Source organism: Tachypleus tridentatus, chromosome 8 (genome assembly GCF_004210375.1).
Source record: "Tachypleus tridentatus isolate NWPU-2018 chromosome 8, ASM421037v1, whole genome shotgun sequence".
NCBI classification, from domain to species: domain Eukaryota; kingdom Metazoa; phylum Arthropoda; class Merostomata; order Xiphosura; family Limulidae; genus Tachypleus; species Tachypleus tridentatus.
In genome coordinates this window covers 92364598-92385670 of record NC_134832.1, presented here as the reverse complement: position 1 = coordinate 92385670, position 21073 = coordinate 92364598, and the positions used below count along the sequence as shown (strand labels likewise).

At 34.1% G+C, this 21073-nt stretch overlaps 1 protein-coding gene across 6 annotated transcripts in view; it reads left to right on the top strand.

Annotated features, from left to right (window-relative positions):
* The window catches only part of LOC143222942 (uncharacterized), a 166661-nt gene extending 145847 nt beyond the window's left edge, over positions 1-20814 (top strand). For 4 of the 6 annotated variants that reach the window (XM_076450174.1, XM_076450173.1, XM_076450172.1 and 1 more), the window contains 2 exons: positions 13752-13920; positions 14376-16902. In XM_076450174.1, the coding sequence (XP_076306289.1) occupies positions 13752-13920; positions 14376-15680 (1474 nt within the window). In that variant the 3' untranslated portion in view covers positions 15681-16902. Of the gene's footprint in view, positions 1-13751; positions 13921-14375; positions 16903-20444 lie in introns of those variants that run through there. The other 2 variants (XR_013012592.1, XM_076450171.1) reach the window with 2 other exon arrangements.
* Positions 20815-21073: the final 259 nt, after the last annotated feature.

The window sequence follows — 21073 nt, the reverse complement described above, 5'->3', positions numbered from 1 at the left end:
ACATTTTTGATATATGACAATCAAAATACAGTAACACTGTCTACTTTTGCAAAAATTATGTAACATAAAACTATAAATGTAACATATGTAAAAATGAAACGTTTTATCTTTCGTATCAATTAAGCGCCCAAAAATCTTTGAAATAGTCCCTTGATTTATAATTGGAGTAAAATAGTTAGTTTTAAGTATTTCATGATATCGTGCTTTTAGGAAAGGAATTGTACTTAACTAACTAATCAGTGTTTTATGTTGACTGATTATAGTTATGTCCAGACATATGTCGCGATTGTGGTTCCACTTCGTGGAAATTTGTCGTCACGGCTGACTGTGATGGCGCTTTAACAAAATATCGTTTGATTTCACTGTGTAGAACTGTTACGTAATCGCCCTTCATGGCGTCCTAGCAACGTATTTCTCTCTGATAACATAACTGCATGGCGCCAATGCCCTCTTGTGACACTTCGTGGTATTTTGACATAATTGTCTTTTGTGACATCATTCCATCCCAATTTTCTCCTCCTCGAAGGTCTGCACGCATGTAGCGCCCTCTAACGGCATGTCGCGCGATGGACGTCCTAGCTATTAATTGTGGATAAACCTTTAAGCTTAACATCATAAGGATAATTTGCACTTTCATGTTGCCTTTCTGAATCACCTACAGTCCCGCTTAATCTCAGTAAATTAAGAAGTAGATATAGTTTGGTTTGTTTAGAATTTCGCGCAAAGCTACACAAGGGCTATCTGCGCTAGCCGTCCCTAATTTAGCAGTGTAAAACTAGAGAGAAGGCAGTTAGTCATCACCACCCACCGCCAACTCTTGGGATACTTTTCTACCAACGAATAGTAGGATTGATAGTAACTTTATAAGGCTCCCACGGTTGAAAAGACGAGCATGTTTGGGGTATCGAGGATTCGAACCCACGACCCTCAGATTACGAGTCTAGTGCCTTAGCCCCATCAAGAATTATGAATTAACTGTTAAAAGTATTTGATTGATAACTTTATGAGATTATGAACACCATAGATGATGTATCGGTTTGCACAAAATTATATTTTATTTCATCAACATCACATTCTGTAAACAAAACAAAAAACAGCATTTCACGATCGGATTTATTGTTTTTTTTATTTAACCTAATTTAACTACTATTGAATCACAAATCAGTGAAAAATCTTAATAAAATCAAAGTAGTTTGTATTGTAATTCAGACTTTTTAAGAAGTTAAAAGTGGACCAGTGAAGTAAAGCACATTTGACAATCACTTCTATTAGTTATTTCAAGATGCTGAAAGAATTCCTTACAGACATTCATATTGTATATAGTTTCTTCTTGAAAGTGACTGGTATGTTAAACACTATTTTTCCATGAAAAGGTCTTATCAAAGAATGGATAATGTTTACAAATATCGCAATCGTAACACTTTATATGAGGGGAAAAAAATTGATTACTTTAAAGACAGAATTATATACAGTTACAAGTGTGTATAGGAAAATGGACAGAACTGTGACATGGCCAGATGGTTAAGGCGCTCGACTCGTCATCTGATGGTCGCGGGTTCAAATTCCCGTCACACCAAACATGCTCACCTATTCAGCCGTGGGGGCGCCATAACGTTACGGTCAATCATCCTACTATTCGTTTGTAAAAGAGTAGCCCAAGAGTTGGCGGTGGGTGGTGATGACTAGCTCTAATCTTACGCTGCAAAATTAGAGACAGCTAGCGCAGATAGCTTTCGTGTAGCTTTGCGCAAATTTGAAAAAAAGGTATTAAAACAGAAACCTCCCAAGTGTTACTTGTGTATGATCAAGTTGTTAGCAAAGAAGTTTGTTTGTTTCTTTGTTGGCTTTCATGAAAACCTACTCGAGAGCTAATTATTCTAACCATCCCTAATTTAACAGTGATAGATTTGATGGAAAGCAACTGGTCATAACTACCCAATGCCAACTCTTCATCTACTCTTTACTAACAAATAATTACATTATAGTGACCCCACGGCTCATATATTACGCGTAGAATGTCCTAAGAATGTAGTCATGACATGCCCCATTAAAGAAGTAAAGTTGATTTTGTAGGTAATGTCACTGAAGGTAAGTTTTGTGTAATAAACTTGTGTGTAAACATTGTTTAAACTTTATTAACAGGATTATCTTACTGCATATAAATTTTGTTAACTTTCTTATGCTCTAAAGGTTTATTAAATACAGTAATAAAACGTCGATGTTCGGGTACATCCTACAACCAAATTCCTCATTAATTTGATAATGTTATAACCTGTCATGAACAGCATGTGGATTTAAAACATAAAAGGCTCGTTCTATAGAATAGAACAGTATCTGATTGATATTTAGCTGTTTCAATGAATCGATTAAACGGACATTTGTTTTGAAATACTGTGTTTATAATAAGATGTGTTTTAAACTGTGCATACCTCAGAATTAATTTTATTCATTTTAACGTCTTTAAGTTATAGCCTATTAATTCTGAAACGTTTTGATGGAAGCATGATTGACATTAGGATCCTATCTTTTTGATTTACATACACGTTAGAAAAACACAAGCGAAGTCACGAGGTTTAGTTTACTTTGGTGAAAGTATGAACGAACTCAGTTTTAGAATCATTTTCATATATATATTAAGGACCAAGTACTTTTTATGAATGGACTGTGATATCCCATACTTTACGAGAAAGCAGTTTATTTTGAAATATATTAACTTCGCAGCATTGCCAAGATGACAGTTGTATTAAATAATTTGCAACAATACGACGTGTATTTGAATATTCAAGATTATTGTTTCGATTACGGCATATAGATTATTAGACATCCAGGTAACAAGAGGTATATACAGATAGTAGAAATAATAAAGACGGGTACGCCTTCATTCTGTTGTAGAAAAGAGTTTTCGTTTGGTTTGAATGCACGAGGGCTATCTGTGTTAGCTGGTTCTAATTTAGCAGTTGTAGGTTCAAAGAAAAGCAGCTAAAAAACACCACCCAACCACGAATTTGGAATTACTCTTTTATTAAAGAACAGTACGATTTACAGTCACATTCTAATGTACCCACAGCTTGAAAGGGTGAACATGTTCTGTAGCGAGGATACGAACCTATCCGCCCTTTCAGCCGTGGGGACCTTAAAATGCAATGGTCAATCTTACTGTTGTGAACTTTAGAAAATAATGTTTCATTGTATTATACATTTGTTTCAATATGTTGGAAGACAAGAAAATACATAAAGATATTCCTTGATGACCAACGTACGATAAACAGTGTTTATGGATTCTGAAACATAATTAAATGGGAGATGGGGTTTTTTTTCTAATAAAGATTACAAATTTCTTATCTGGCATATAAGTTTTTCATCTTTGTTGTGCCTAGAAATCTGCACTGAGTTATAATGGATAATTATTGCAAAACTTGTTCTTAATTTGATAATTATCTGACAATTGATTTTGTCCTTCTTGGTTTTATTTGTATTTATGGAGCTTGTGATGCAAGCGTCTTTCTCATTTGTTCCAAGACAATATTAAGGTAATCTTGAAATTATCTTTGGCACATGTTTAACCTACAGTGCTGTTGTTTCAATTAATTTTTCAGATTGTTGTCACATTTTAAAATCATTCTTTATTTTAAGGGTCTCTGAAGCTTTTGTGGATCTTTGTTACTCTGTAGTTTTCGTAGATTTCTGTTGGTTTGGTGATCGTATTTTTTCTGGATTCCTCTTAATCTATGGATTACCAGGGCATGGCCTTCTGGTATATTGTGACCAGACTGTGAATCAGATAATTCATGGTTCACAAAGCATTGCCACACAAAAACGTTTTGCTCTTTCTGGCCGTATGTATGTGTTATGAGAGTTGACACAAAATCCTTTTGAGAAGTCATCTTCCGTATAGCACTTCAATTTAAAATTATGGAAGGTTAAGCACAAATATTCCCTTTTTGCAGCTTTGTGAGAAATTCTAAAATAAAGAAAGAAGTATCTGCTGTGATTACTATTCTGTGGTTATTTTTAACTTGTAAACCACTGTATCTTTATTTTTCTGATTCTTAGTCGCTATTATATCGATTTTTACTGCTTTCCACATATTATATGTACCGACATTCATCAAGTTGAAAAACCTGCTTTTCATATACTACAGGGAAACGTTAATGGCGTTTCCTACAGGTATCACATGGAGACGATATTTTTGGCATCTGCTAAGGTAAAGTTTGACAATAACTTTTTGTTTCAGTATGATAATGCTACTGTCTACAGTGCACGTATTTTCTAGGATTATCTCGGCCAGGAGAATGGTACAATATTATCATGGCAAGCAAAGTCTCCAAACTGTAATCCCATTGAGAATTGTTGTGCAGAATTGGACTGGAAAATTGGTAACCACGACCCTAAATCAGCTACTGTATCTGTTTTAAAGCAACTTATAGCGATAAGTTGGAATGAAATCCCTGTGAATTACAGCAAGAACCTCATAGACAGCATGCGACGCAAGCTTGCGGAGGTTATTAGAATAACGGACAACCAAGTATTGAATATTTAATATGAACATTACACATGGTTTGGTAATATTTGTTTTGTGATATGTTCAGTACTGCATTACACATTTTTTTACAGGTGCCTAATAAAATTGTTTGCTGTTCCAATAATACGTTTATAACTTCATAGATTCTACAAATAACATACGTTGGTGTTTAATGTAACATACATTTCTCAGTTTGATAGCATTAAGTGTATTTGTATTCCATCTTAATAATAATAACCTTATTTATTACAAAATATGCAAACATTTTGGCCAAGACTTTAGTATATAACTCTGAAATTGTATTACAGAGACTCTTTCAAACTGTCTTTGTTAACCTGAAGATGACTTAAGATGGTCGAAACGTTGTTCTTGTATTTTATATTAAACATGGGCCTGGCATGGCCAGGTGGTTAAGGCACTCGACTCGTAATCCGGGGGTCACGGGTTCGAATCTCCGTAACGCTAAACATGTTCACCCTTTCAGCCCTGGGGGCGTTATAATGTGACGGTCAGTATCACTGTTCGTTGGTAAAAAAGCAGCCCAAGAGTTGGCGGTGAGTGGTGATGACTAACAGTGTAGTCTTACACTGCTAAATTAAGGACGGCTAACGCAGATAGCCCTTGTGTAGCTTTGCGCGAAATTCAAACCAAATTTTATTTTAATAACAGTTTTTAGTACCCACACCAGTTGTCTCTGTCACATATTTCTATTTTAAGTGTGTTTCTCGTAACCATTAAGTTTTATATTCGAAGAAATTACATAATAGAAGAGAAAAAAGTATATTTGCTACAGCAGTTAGTCTTAGAAGTATCACTATAGTGATATTTCAAGCCATTGCTTTGAGAAGCTAGCGATTAAAAAGCAACGTGTAAGTAGAACCATGACAAATAAACCACAGTGAGCTAGATACAAGATTTATCTTCAGATTGAGCAGGAAAGTAGATAAGTAACCAAGATGGTAACCACGTGAAATATTTGCTACGAATGACATGTTAATTAATGTTTCTTAGTTACTTCTTGAGATATATTAATTAATGTTTCTTAGTTACTTCTTGAGATATGTTAATTAATGTTTCTTAGTTTCTTAGTTACTTCTTGAGATATGTTAACTCTCATAAGTCTCGACTGTAACAAGTCATTGTCATGGATACATACAATAGACATCCTCTATGAATTATAATGGCCCTATGGAAACACCTTAGCGGAACAATAAAACTCGGTATGAGAGAAAAACGAAAGAACAAAGTACGTTATAGAACATGTCGTTCCATCCCACTAAGTAAAACCTGAAACTACTTTAACCCGTACTGTGGACCCAACTTCAATTACTTTCAATTCACGAAGTTCTTTTTGTTCAAACGGAGGTTTTGCAAGCTTAGAGGAAAAGTAGGCGGAAAGCTGTGTGTGTGTGTGAACGTGTTCAGTTACTTTAACAGGGCAGCAAAATGTGTATGATAAATGTAACGAAGTTTATACATTATTTATGTGCGTTTGGTTTTAAAGATCTGTTTAACACCGTATTTTTGAAGTCGAATTTTTCTTAATAATGTGAATTGCTAATATAGTTAACACAATCCATTAGATAAACGCACTATTCTTACAAAGTTCAGTATTTGCGTAAATGATGAGCGTACCGTTATGTAAATGATTAGAAAGCATAAATTTAAAAATGATACTTTTAAACAAAGAAAGATAAAAACATGTTAACATTTTAAATTCACAATGGATAAAGCTTCCACAAGATCGAGTTGGTAACTCCATTATATCCATTTTATTTTTAATTAACTCAGTAACCAACTTTTTTTTCGATCGTTACCAAACGTCAAAACATAGCCGAAAAGGCTGGTACAAATTTCATACATTTAGTTACTGACATGTAAAATGTATTCACGATTTTTTTAGTTGTAATTCATATGTAAGAGGTTTTAATTGACACAATTATCAAACGTGTCTTTAGCGTTAAAAGTTTTGTCCAAAAATATTTTGTTTTCTCATAAAGGCAAATTTTTACTTAAATTTTATTTTCTAAGCTTCCCCGTAGCTCAGCAGCAAATCTGAGGACTTATAACACTAAAAGTAGGGCTTCAATATCCGCGTCGGAGAGACCACAGATATTCCTTTGTGTAGGTTTGTGCTAAACAACAACAACAATGAAAGATAAACTAAACTCAAAATATCGCACCTATTGAACAGGTTTGTACAGAAGTAAGAATGATGTATGTATTTTGTTAATTCTTAATTCGTAAATAGGCAACACAGTAATTACCAAAATCTTCTGTATTCAGATAAACTAAATACAACAGTAACAATTGTTTCTAATGTAGACAAAGGTAACACTAAAGTAGCAATTCTTAATGACGCTGATATAGGAAACACCACAGTAGAAATGATTATAGATGAAAACTCTACATTATCAACAGTTACAGATGCAGATAAATGAAACACTACAGTAGTAATGATTATAGATGAAAATACCACAGAGTAACAGTTATACGTATATGGACTTTGCTGAGTGAAAGAAATAGCTCGTTGAATCATTAAAAGTGCTTCTAGTTGCTGTGCCTTTTTGTCGTTAAATACCTAATATTTAATTTCATATTGAGTAACGTAACTTTATCCACCCGCACGTGGAAGTTTGGAGATAGCATTTAGTTTCGGAGCTACCATAAGAGGATGAAACTTGTTACTCGCATTATCCAAACTCAATTCAGGATAGTAAAAATTATGTGGAATTACAAAACATATACAAGTATCTCTATAACAAAATCGATGTAACTTTAAAGACAAAAGTCTGATAAAACCAGAGCGGATGAAACTCCATCATTGCTTATCCCACTTATCTTATACATTTTTCTTTTCTCAGCTGAATTCTTCTCATGTTTTAGTTTATGTATTTCTTGTGATATTTCTGTCACTCTTCTTCCCTTTTGTTCGACATAAAAACTGTAAAAATGTTTAAAAGAAAATCTGTTTTTCTTTTATATTTCTACAATTCTTTTACATGTATGAATTGTTAAGTAGTATATGATACTTGAAGATTAAGTGTAATAAATCGAAGGTAGCTGTGTCTGTATAGTTATTTAAAGTATCATTTGAAAAAGCTCGCGAAATTATTGCTATATCTACGAAAATAAAAAGAAGACGCAGTTGGGAAGATTCGAAGTCATAACTAATTCTAAGAGGAAGAAAGTAAATTCTTTAAAGCAGAAGACTGGAAATAAAAACTTATAGAATGTGAAAATATTAAGAGCAGGAAAAGGGAGTTTATGAGGTATTATAATCTGGAGCTGAGTACTCAGAAGAGGAAAGATAATTTTAGAGAACATCAACACTGAGAGAAAATACTGAACAGGGAAAAGGGAAGTCAAGAGTGTGCAAAAGTCTCAAATGAAGTAGTGAAAAGAGGTCTTGAAGAAGGTAAGAAAATTAGACGGGGAAGTGTTGTTTTGTTTGTTTGTTTTGAATTTCGCGCAGAGCTATTCGAGGGCTATCTGCTCTAGCCGTCACTAATTTAACAGTGTAAGACTAGAGGGAGGGCAGCTAGTCATCACCACCCACTGTCAACTCTTGGACTACTCTTTTACCAACGAATAGTGGGATTGACCGTTAATTTTATCACGCCCCCACAGCTGAAAGGGATGATAATGTTTGGTGTGACTGGGATTCGAACCCGCAACCTTCGTATTACGAGTCGAGGGCCTTAACCACTTGGTCATGCTGAGCCAGGAAAGTGTGATACTGAGAAATATTGAATTACAATTACACTGCACAACAAAGTTTTTGCTTCTTGAATACTGTTGAGTGTTCCCTTTAGATTTTTGGCTGCTGATCACGAAAATCATATCCAAATTTGCCGATCACGTACCGTTTCATCGAAATCTTCAGTTTTGCTAAAATGGAAAAACGATATCAGGGCAACTGGAATCCGTCAATGCTTGTTGGACACTGCAACGTGATGCACCGGACATTGAATACAAACGAAAATCAGAGGCAAAACACTTTTAATTATGTTGAACTTAATAGCGTATTAGAAACATAAAGGCAATTAAATACGTTATTGCCGGTAAACAGTTAACTGTCTATTTCTCAGAGTTCCTACGTGATGAAGCAAAACCATAACTATATTTCTGCATACCCACCAGGTACCCGTCACAATCAGCAAAACTTTTCAAGAAGCAAAACTTATCAAAACAATTGCTGTGCAGTGTTATGATAAAATAAATGGAAGTTGAAGAGAGCATACTCTACAAGTGAAATATCCAAAAGATATTGGAAAGAGCGTGAACTTCGAATGAACATAATGAAAGGAAGACAGAATATCTGTAGAGATCAGAAGTAGATAGAGAAAGCATTGAAACTTCGTGTGTGGAATTTATTTTGGTTTTTCGTAGACTACAGATGAAAAAATAATAGATATATTACGTATTACAGGCTTAGTTATTGAAATAAATGGATTTGTTATGAAAGAAGATAAAGTTAATGGAAATGCTGATTTCTACTGCAGCTTTCTCTTGCGACTGGGTAGAACTGAAATATAATATATATATATATATTATGGTATGTTTCTCAATTATTTTTCTTCTGAAAACAATGTTCAGAATGTACGACTGTTTTCTCTTATATAACTTGAAGATACTATTGGTTTATCATTTTTCGTTGAGGTAAAAGAAGGGTTTGATGCTTGATCTATCATATTGCTAATATAGGCTTACAAAGATTCTATGAATTTCAGAAAAAGGTAGTACATTTCAATTTGTTTTATATACATTTGGGAAACTGCTCATAGTGTTATAGAACTTTTGAGGAATCACATATTAAACAACAAAACTAATGTCAATTTATTGGCATAGGATAAAATCAAGTTAGTTTTAAAATTTCATTGTCAATAATTGTTTGAAATCTCTCGATATACCTCGATTTTTACTACATTTTCGAACGTTCGGAATCAAATGAAACATAATATATATGTATGAGGCATTTCTTTTCCAAATACTGACGTATTTTAGTAAAATGGAGCAATGCTTGCTGGTTATCTGGCGAACAGTGAAATCGAAAGAAAGTATTCGAGGTTCTGCGTCACCCAGTGGCTCAAAAGCTTTAGTGAGCTAAAGGGCTGATAACACTAAATATTGAGGGTTTGATACAAGCACTAAATAGAGGGAGAGCAGTGTAACTTTGAGCTTTAATGCAAACAGATAAATAACTGAGTTCTATTTAGGTGATGAGGTATATTGTTTGTTTTCTAATTTTAAAAAACGTTTCGAGGAAATCAATTTGAAGATCAACATTAGGAAGTTATGGGACACCTGATAATTACTACAATCCTTGTAACATTTTGTAACAGTGTAATGCTCCATAAGACACTAATTAATGAACTACTGTGATACACAGATATCATATTATCATTAAATGATAAACTTCAGTCTTAAATGAACATTTTCCTTTTTATTTTCATTTTGTTCCTTGATTAAAGTTGCCCAATAGAAAACTTACTTATGTGCTATGATAGAAAAAGCACAATATTCTCAAACACGAAACGCCTAGTTGAAGATCTGTTCTTTAACTTTTACTGTAACAATTCAACCATTGTATACTATACAAACAATAATCGCACTAATTGGCAAACATATGAAACAAGGTCGATATTCTAACACAATACATTTATGTGAAATATTAGCTGAAGACAGGATAAAGGGTAAACGTCTCGGGCTTATGCTCGTAATAGTTTGGAGAGATTTATTAGTTATTTAAAAACTACTAAACTGAGGATAAGACTAATGAACAACATTTACGACAAGCAGTCTACCCTCAGATTAATGGTAGAAACGTGTTGATTTGTTCTTCTAAGAAACACAAACATGTTTACATATTATACGGTACGAAACAGTTATATCAAAATAACAGATAACTATCAAGATTTATTTGTTTACCTGTGTATATTCATTTAGCGCTAATATTACTGTTAGATTATTACACGAATATCAAAAGACTGTTTGATAACTAAAATATATGATGTTGTTACTCATGTAACATGAACGTAGGATTTCAGCATTTCGTCAGCTTAATTGTTTGAGTTTTAGCATACAGATTTATTTAACAACAAGCAAACTTACCTGTTTCCTATGACGGGGAATATTTAAGCTAGTCTATAAATTTGCATTATTTTGTAGACTTTTTCACTCACAGCCAAAGCTCTGAGATACTTATTCCGTCCACCGCGAAAAGTAATTGTTGAACATTTCAGTCATGTTAAGAGCCACTCAACAATACGTAATCTGAGGGTCGCAGGTTCGGATCCCCGTCACACCAAACATGCTCGCCCTTTCAGCCGTAGGGAGTTTATAATGTGACGGTTAATCCCGCTATTCGATGGTAAAAGAGTAGCCCAAGAATTGGCGGTGGGTGGTGATGACTAGCTGCCTTCTCTATAGTGTTACACTGCTAAATTAGGGACGGCTAGCGCAGATGGCCCTCGTGTAGCTTTACGCGAAATGTAAAACAAACATCCAACAATAACATACGGTAAATCTATATTTTTATTATTTAAGTTACGTCACATTTTACATGTGAATAGTAGTAATGTAAGTAATTCCTAACACTTTAATATAGAATATCCTGCTTCTGAAATGACATCTAACATCAGCATTATTCATTTCTGTTCTACAGTAATTTCAAAATTGAATGTTGAACTTTGCCTTTGTGCTCAATTTTTTCTCCCGGAGAGAGAAGAACGTCCACTACTGTTCACAATATATGCACTGCTGGCCAAAATCTTAGGGCCAATGAACATAAAGAAAAAATATGCATTTTGCGTTGTTATACTCAACCACTTATTTGAGTAGAGCTTCCAAAGATGAAAATAAGTAAAGGGAAAATAAAAATAAAAAACTTTTTAACATTTAATAGGAAAAATGTGAACATTATGAAATTAGCCTAAACACTAGCTGATCATAAGTTTAAAACCATACTGAAACAAAGCGTTAATCGGTAAACACGTAGCGAAATTTAGTCATTTGTGTTCAAGCATTAGCGTTATCAACATCTCCCACTCACATCTCCTGTGTTACATTAGGCGAAAACATGGCAAAAGCTAAAAAGTTGACAGAGTTTGAACGTGGCAGAATAGTCGAGCTGCAAAAGCAAGATCTCTCTCGACGTGTTATTGCTGGTGAGACTGGGCGTAGTAAAACTTCTGTTGCAAATTTCTTAAAAGATCTTGATGGTTAGGGAAAGAAAATTTAAGTGATCGGCCCATGAAGATTTCGCATGCGTTAAGCAGGAGGATTCGACGGGTTGTTCGGCAAGACACCAGCCGATCGTCGAACCAGATTAAGGCCCTTACGGACGCAGAATGCAGCTCAAGAACAATAAGACGGCATCTACGAGAGAAAGGCTTTAAAAACCGTAAACGTCTTAAAAGGTCACGCCTCCTTCCACATCACGAAACAGCTCGGTTAAATTTTGATAAGAAGCACTAAACATGGAACGTAGAAAAGTGGACGAAGATTTTGTTTTCTGATGAGAAAAATATTAACCTGGATGGTCCAGATAGCTTCCAACGTTACTGGCACGATAAGGATATCCCACCAAGGTTCCATCATGATCTGGAGTGCTTTCTCCTTCCATGGAACAATAGAGCTTCAGGTTATACAGCAGCTGACTACATTGGCATGTTGGAGAGAGCATCCTTATTGACCGAAGGCTTTCGTTTGTGTAGAAATGACTGGATCTTTAAGCAGGACAACGCTGCAATCCACAGTGCCCGCAGCACAAAGGACTTTTTCATGGCGAATAACGCAATTCTTTTGGACCATCAAGCGTGTTCGCCCGAACTGAACCCCATTGAAAATGTTTGACAGCGGATGGCAAGGGAAGTCTATAGAAATGGACATCAATTCCAAACAGTGCATGATCTTCGTGAAGCCATCTTCACCACTTGAAATAACATTCCAGCCAGCCTTCTGCAAACGCTTATGTCGACCATGTCAAAGCGAATGTTCGCAGTTATTTGCAATGACGGCCGTGCAAATCACTGCTGAGACCTCTTGTTGGGCATTTCCTACCCTGTTTAGGACTTCTTTTTGATATGGTCTTAAACTTTTGACCAGCTAGTATTTAGGCTAATTTCATAGTGTTCACATTTTCCCTATTAAATGCTAAAAAGTTTTTTATGTCTATTTTCCCTTTTCTTATTTTCATCTTTCGAAGGTCTACTCAAATAAGTGGTTGAGTCTAACAACGCAAAATGCGTATTTTTTCTTTATGTTCACTGGTCTTAAGATTTTGGCCAACAGTGTATAAGAAGCTATAAAATTCCATAAGTTCTGCTCAAAATTATCTAACTTAGCCTCTGCACCTACAAAACAACAACAGAAACAGAGCAGTGTTTATAGTAAGTCTATATTTGTTGTAATTAGACGATTATTTTAAGTCTTGTAGGTGAAAGTTCCAATATAAACGTTTTCTCCGTTAATGTATGTGCACCACGTATTGCAGATGAAATGGCTTTTAAAAAACTTTTGTTTGCCTTGGTAGTAAATGAAAGTAACCAGGTTGCTATAATAAGTTTATTATTTTTCATAGCAGTCGTAAGAAGGTTTGCTGGCTACGACAGTAACATTTTTATCTTGCTACACATTTGCCGCAAGGTAATGAATCGAATTTTTAAACCCGAATGATACTTTATTCTGCTCGGGTGGCAAAGTGTAATGAAGGCTTTTTCCACTTCTTTGAAATAAATAGTGACTTCCACTGCCACAAAAATAACTCATTCACAAATGGAAATATGGAACACTTTCAATATCGCCATGTCTCAATCCTGTGTTGTTCGATCTGAACAATGAACCACATTCGAATAACTGTTGCATTAAAAGAAAGTAATTTATTTGTTAATTTCCCCTCCCTTGGTAGCTCAATTGTAAATTTGAGGATTTATATCGCTAAAAATTTGGTTTCAATACCAGCTGTGGGCAGATAGCCAGTTGTGTAGCTTTGTGCTTAACAACAAGCCAACAAACCCGTTGAGTAATAATTCAGTCAAACTTATAATAAAAGCGTTTTTGTGCGTGTGTGGATAGAAACGTTTTTGTTCTATAATGTTTAGATTTCTTTTTCTACTTTTGTAACAAATAATCACAATTTTAATATAGCTTTAAATTTTTGGAGGAATTAAAGTCTCAAAAGCTGGCATAAATATATTTAGATATATTTGTGTTGTTTTCTGTTTAGGCATAAGAAAAAGATCCAGAACTTCCTCCCATGTAAAAGTGGCCATCAAACCAGATGTGACGTCGATAATTCCAATGGAGTTACTTATAATGACGTATTAATGAACCACCATCCAGTTAGACTATCCAATAACCGTGGGCTTGAGGCTCAAACATTGACTCCTATTGAGGTTGGTATAACGTGTGTCTGTTCAAAAATATTGCAGACAGTTTTAGACGAGCATTAAAATAAATAATCAAGATGAAAGCGTAAGTTTTAACTATTTTTTCATCCAAATCTATTTTATTGACTTGCAGAAGAAGACTACAGTTAATGAGATGAAAATGAAAAGTGCAATATTATATCCATGAACTTTGTGTCATGATTTCCCAGTTTTGTAAAAGTAACTTTTCTAGTAAAAATGTTCAAACTTTAAACAGAATTCTGCGCGTTCATCTTTTCCTTAAGTTTAATTTCTATGAATCTCTTAATTTCACAACTAAAGGATGGAAATGACCACCTATGTTTACCTATATCATTTTTTTACAGGAAGCAGTTACGCATTGTCTTTGTTGTTTTAAGTTGTTTTGGGCCCTGATTGCTGCCGTAATACTAATGTAAATCACGTCATTTATTTTTCGACAGCTGCTTGATGTAAAGTTTGCCAGATATAAATACCCACATTTAGTACCTGTAAGCCATAAAAAGATTTTATTCACGAGTGAAAAAGGTCGAAGTATGCATTCCGATAAGGGTAAAGACTTGTTCAGTCCGGTCTATGAAGAAATTTGTGGAGCTTCAGATGGAAAGGATGGAAGCCACAGTTCTAACTCAGACATCGATGATAGTGAAGTAGACGCTCGAATTGTAGCTAGTGAAGATGAGTTTGCTGAAGATGAGTTGAGTTTAGGAGAGTATCCACACCAGCCTAGTCGTCCCTATTCAGTAACCAGTAGTTTTCTTGGCCACACGAGAGGAGACCTATGTCCTAAGATGAGTTCTGCGCCTAGTGATGGAGCTGAATGTACTGAAAATAAGACACTCCAGCGTTTGTTTCAAGAGAATAGTCAAGGTAGATCTTCATGCCGAAAGCATAGTTCTCACTCTTTGGAGAGAAACAAAGATGGGCATCCTAGTGAGGGATTTGAGGCAAAAGAGAATTATTATAACAGTAAAAATATGTTGGGATCAGAGTTGAGTTATTCCAACATTCCTCACGAGGATGAGAAGTGTTTATGTTTATTTCCTAACCAAATTGTTGGCCATCACAATAAGTCTTTTTTATCTGGACAGTGTTTACCACAAAATATTTGTAATGGTGAAAGGGTTCCTGTGCTGTATTTTCCTGAGCTAAGGTTACCTGCTCGATCTCTTTCTCCGCCACTTCTTCTCTACCCAGCCGAGATAGAAACTGAGCCGTTACCTTCCGTCTACGATCCTCACGCAGCATTTTTAGTAACAACATCAAAATCCAGTTGTCTACCAGGGGGTTTGCTGTCAGAATCCGATGGAAGAGCAGATGAAGAAATGCAGCTAGTGAGTCACTTGGAATATAGCCCAGACGACCTTAGTGGTCCTATGTTCACTGTCGAGTCTGAAGATGCGAATATCACAGCGCATGGGCATGTAAACCAAGGAAATACTGATTCATTAGAACTCCACACTTCACATACACTTGGTGGAAGAAGACCACCTGCCCCTCCAATGCGTGGGAATATTTCTTCTGTAAAGGGTGAGAGGCTTTTTACTATAGACGAAAATCATCACCACCATAAATTAGCGAGTAACGTGCCAAGCGATACATGTCAAAGCTTTTATAACACTGAGAAACTAATCGCGCCAAACAACACGAAAACGTATCACAACATTCCAGTAACTGAAAACCTAGAAGAAAATGGACCTTGCGGTGACATCAGATCGGTTTCTGATTCCAGGACCTTATACACGTGACGCATATGAGAGAATGACTAACACGACTGCAAAAGAGTGACTTGTGTAAACTGTAAGTGCTGTATCGTTAACGTTAGTTGTACGTTTTTGTTATAGTGAAGAATTGATGATTAAGTCAGTTAACCGTCTGCAATAGCTCCTATCAAGCTCTTACTAATTAAATGGATTTCCAAATAATAAATGTAATCGAATGATAGTCAAAAAGCCTCTATGTCTAGTTTTAACATATGTATTTATCTGATGACAATAAATCCTTTATCTGGAGATATCTTGCCATTATAAACAAAAGACTTCCAACAACAAGAAACTTCTTTCGCCATAAACCATGAAAATCTATCATAGCCAGTCTTGTGATAATTATTTCTATTGTATGCGTTTGCGCAGAAGCACTTAAGGTTCTATTAAGACTGTAGTTGTATTTATTGTTCCTTGAATTTGAGTGATTGTATTTTTTATAGAAAATGATGCTCAATTTTGAAATAGCATTGAAATCTCTTTATAATTATACGACATATATAAAACTGACGAATATGCGACTAAATCATTATATATAGTTTTATTGCCAGGATAGAAAACATGATTTCACATTGTAGTTAGATGCAATCACCTGTACAGGTTAAGCAAGAGACTGTACAAAATTTATTAGTGCATAAAACAGTTGTTGTTTTTTCTCTTAGCAATATGCAGACAGTTACTATTGGGTTTTATCCAGAATAAATTTAAATAAATGCGTTTTATAAACACAAATCTTATATCTATCAGAATTTGTGGATCATTCAAACAGCTATTAAAAGAAAAATTGAAGTAAGTGTGACATATTTATTCTTTCGTGGTGAATTATGATTGATTTAATTATAATCTGTTTATCGAATTACAAATGCGATATTTTTTATGTAAATAAGATATTTGTAAAGGTATATGTTTAAAACAGTATCATGATATAAGGTATCACTTCAAATGAGGATATACCATTCAAATTCCTGTGTAGTGATAATAATAATAAAAACTTTATTGCTTGACTATCATGGATACGTTCTTAATTTATGTAAGAAGATTAAAATCCAGTGAATGTATGGTATAAATCTGATTGGCACAGACATCCCACCGATAATGGGTTATTTCTCTTATATATCGTGTTTAATCGTTATTAGTTTGGGACTAGAACTGCTTGACTGGAAAGAATAATAAAGTTTCTAAAATTTTAATGTACTTGACGTGTTGTGTTTGTGTGTTTTTAAGCGTTGTTTTCTTAGAACTACATCTATTTGGAATTTTAACATTAATTATTAGGTTTAATTCTTGATTGTTGTAAATGAAAATAAAAGGAAATTAAACTTTAACAATAAAGTTAGGGTTGACTCAAAGAAACACAGGTTCCTTTATACCATACAGCAAACACATGTGAGTAGAACGTCGTCATAATAAAACTGCTACAATAAGTATTACAAATGCACTTTTTACGTCTTAATATTCTTTTTCTTATGTAACAATTAACTGCCCAACTTATATAAACAATCTGTTTTTGACTTTTGGTATTCGGTATTTCTTGTTTTTAGCTTTCAACCCATCATTCTAAACCACCAATCTAGATTAAGTAACAGCAACTGACGGTTATAAATGTATGAATCCTTTCTACACATTAGATAAGTTTAATTAAGTAACAGAATAAACTTTGTATGACGTATTGAAACTGTGGATTACGTTAACAAAAGGTAATATTTGTAAATATGTTTAAAGTTAAAAGAATATTTAGTAGTTAAACAGTTTTAATAGTTTAAAAAAGTTCCAAATGAATTAGCTAGAAACAGTTTGTTTGTTTTGGAATGTCGCACAAAGCTACTCGAGGGCTATCTGTGCTAGCCGTCCCTAATTTAGCAGTGTAAGACTAGAGGGAAGGCAGCTAGTCATCACCACCCACCGCCAACTCTTGGGCTACTCTTTTACCAACGAATAGTGGGATTAACCATCAGATTATAACGCCCCCACGGCTGGGAGGGCGAGCATGTTTGGTGCGACGCGGGCTCGAACCCGCGACCCTCGGATTACGAGTCGCACGCCTTACGCGCTTGGCCATGCCAGGCCAGCTAGAAACAGTATTCAACGTACAAGAAGTTAAAATATTGTGATACACCTTCATACTAGCAGAAAGAGACACGAAGCAACATAATAAGGTTTTTGCCATTTTTATAACATTCAAATGATGTACTAATTTAAATACTATTTCAGTAAACAAACGCTTTAAACAATCATCCCCTCACAATAGCAGAGTGGTAACTTTTAATGCTTATAATGTTAAAAACTGGGTTCTGATATCAGTGGGGAAAACAGCATAGATAGCACATTGTTCAGCTTATGCTTAACCACAAACAAACAAACAAACCAATAAATCTACTCAAAACATGTAATTAAATTCTTGGATAAAACGTAAAAACAATGTCGAAATAATGAGTAACTTGAAACTATATATTTTGTCAAAAAAAAAGTTATATTTTCGCGAGGTTTTATAAAAAGTGCAAAAACACAAAATCTATTTTTAGCAACACAATTTGTACAAGTTTCTGGTGTTCTGTGTATTTAACGAAACTACTGGATACTTAATGTTTCATGGAAGTAGGAAATGGGTTAAAGTTGTGAAAGTTTTAAAGACAACTGATGGAATATAACTATTTCCTGAAGTGTAAATAAATATAATTCTACGCAAAAACAGTGACAATACAAGTACAGTTTTTGGAAGACTTTCGGCATGTCTGTTATTTAGTGAAGTTGAACTAATTTAAATATGATAAAAAGTATCAAACTGTATACAATTTCTAAAATTAATCAACAATATCGAACTGTATGCGACGTGTGTTGGCTCTGTTCCTCAAATTTTAAGTGTACAAATTGGAGTTTCAAGAATATTACCAATTTGAAGTTAGGTGGTTTTGGCTTTAAAATAATTCTAATTAAAATTACAGATTAAATATTCGATAAAATATGGTGTACTAGCAATTAAGTTTTCGTCAAAAAATAAAAATAATAAACTTGAAACTCGCTTTATTGTGTTAATATAATGTCGTTGTTTTTATTTATGTTTATGCGATATACAGTAATTAAAGCAGAAAAGGCATACGTGACACATATAAAGGAATCACAAAAATGAGCGACGACAACAAGATAGAATTTAGTTATGGCACAAAATAACATTACAGAATATATTAAAGTAAAGCGAAGAAGTTATGCAGCTGATATTTATAAGGTTTTCATCATTTTATATTTAGATGTATTGAAACTACGTGTTTTACTGGAATTATGAATTGATATTTTATATGATTGCACTTTGCATCGCACTTTATTTTCAGTTTGACGACATGCAATTGTTTAATATTGTTCCTGTTCCAAATGTTCTTTAATATTCTTCAAAATTCATCAGAATTGTTTGGCAGTCTTTTAACCTTCTCAATTTTTATATGACCCATAAATCCTTAGGAATGTTAATACGCAGACTTTGTGCAGGCCAGGCCATGGCAGTGAGTATTCCTCTGACTTATTTACCATCAATATATTGTTGGACTACACTGCTTGGGATCATTGTTTTGCTGGAAGATCAATTATCCACTACAAGAGTTTGGTATTTCTCAGCTAAAGGCATTGTGGATCAGATTATATTTGCACTAGTCAGACTGGGTTTCGTCACATCAATTATGGTATAAATTATCAAAATGTGCCTCTACTTTTGGTACCTATTTTATTTCTTCGTTATTTCGTTGCAATATCTAATACTGCATATTGAGAAATATTAATTTATTCTTATAGAAACAAAGTACTAAAATACAGAATTATAGGTAAACATTATTTTATACTTTATGTATAACAACTAACATGTAAACAGAAATAATTTGAAAATTCTGATAGCTTGGCTTCTAATATTCTGAAGTTTATTGCAAGTTATTTCAAGGTCAAGTAGCAGGTGTATTATGTAAACATTCCTAAGTATGATGTAAGGCAACTTTCTTAAACTTTAATTTAGAAAGTTTACCCGAGAAGACGCGGTTAAACTACGAACGATGAATGATATAGCTCTACTTCATTTCTTGCTACCATTTTTCGTTATTTTCGTACAATTTCGTTATTTAACAGCTTGCTACTACTTTTAACGTCTTGCGTTTTGGTTTCTACTTCGAAATGGTTTTGTATTGTATCACAAAAATATCTGACAATATCACTCTTTGTAGTTCTAAGATCCTTGATTTCAATTTAAAGGTCCACTAAAAGAAAGTTATACTGAATAAAACCTTATGTTTTAGGTCGCTTATAGTCTTATCTAACGTGACTTCATTTGGAATTTGCCTAGAATTTTTTATAGCCATAACAAAAGGTTTTCTTTAATAAACTTCTGGGATTTTGTTATTTAACTTCTTTATATGTTTTACACGCCTTAAAGATTTCATGATAATCCTCTCCACAGTTTACACATTTAGTATTATTTCTTATATCTTCACACTTTTTCATTTCATAGCTATCAGCACACATTACACATGTAGCGTTATTAGGTCAGTCTTCTGCCATGTGTCCACATTTTATGGCACTTGAAACATTGTATTATGGGTGAGAAAGCCTTTTATTCTTCAGTGTTATAACGTAAGTATTCTATATGTAAACCATTTTCAATTAAGTTTTTACATTTTTCACGTTTTGTTAAAAACTTTTGCTAGTGTTTTCAACTCGTCTGTTTTTCTGCTTATTATTTCCCCTTTATTAATTTCTATACCTTGATTTTTTCAGTTCCTGCTTGATGTCTGTGGGCTGTATCGTGTAATTTACACCTTTAACAACCAACTATTATTTTTACCCCTGCATTGTTTAGTGTAATCTTATTGTAATATCGGCTTTAAGAAAACTTTTTTTTGGCCATTCATACCAATATTATACATTAAAAGAACAGTTGGATAGTATCCCTTCCATAGAAGATTCCAAAGAAAGTTCTTGATAAAGGTGGAATAAACGTGTTCGTTATCTCTGAAACATCTATTAAAGAACAAATTCTATCCACGGTATTTTGTCAGTAATTTCGTCGACTTTCCTCAGTAACTACAGTAGGCTGTAAATGTAGGTTTTCTTAGACAAGAGTCAACAGTGATTGTTCATCTGTATATTTTAATCATTATATAACCGGTGACTATTTACCGATAACTATTAAAATCAGTTTCATTAAAATAAATGTTATTGCCAAAATATTACTAAAGTGCTCATTGTATCCATCAAATTGTTGCTATCATAACAAATGAGTAGATAAAAACAAACCCTACAATCTGGAGGAAATGCTAACATTCTATACAAACGGTGTGCGTATGTTTTCTTATAGCAAAGCCACATCGGGCTATCTGCTGAGCCCACTAATTATACAAATTAAA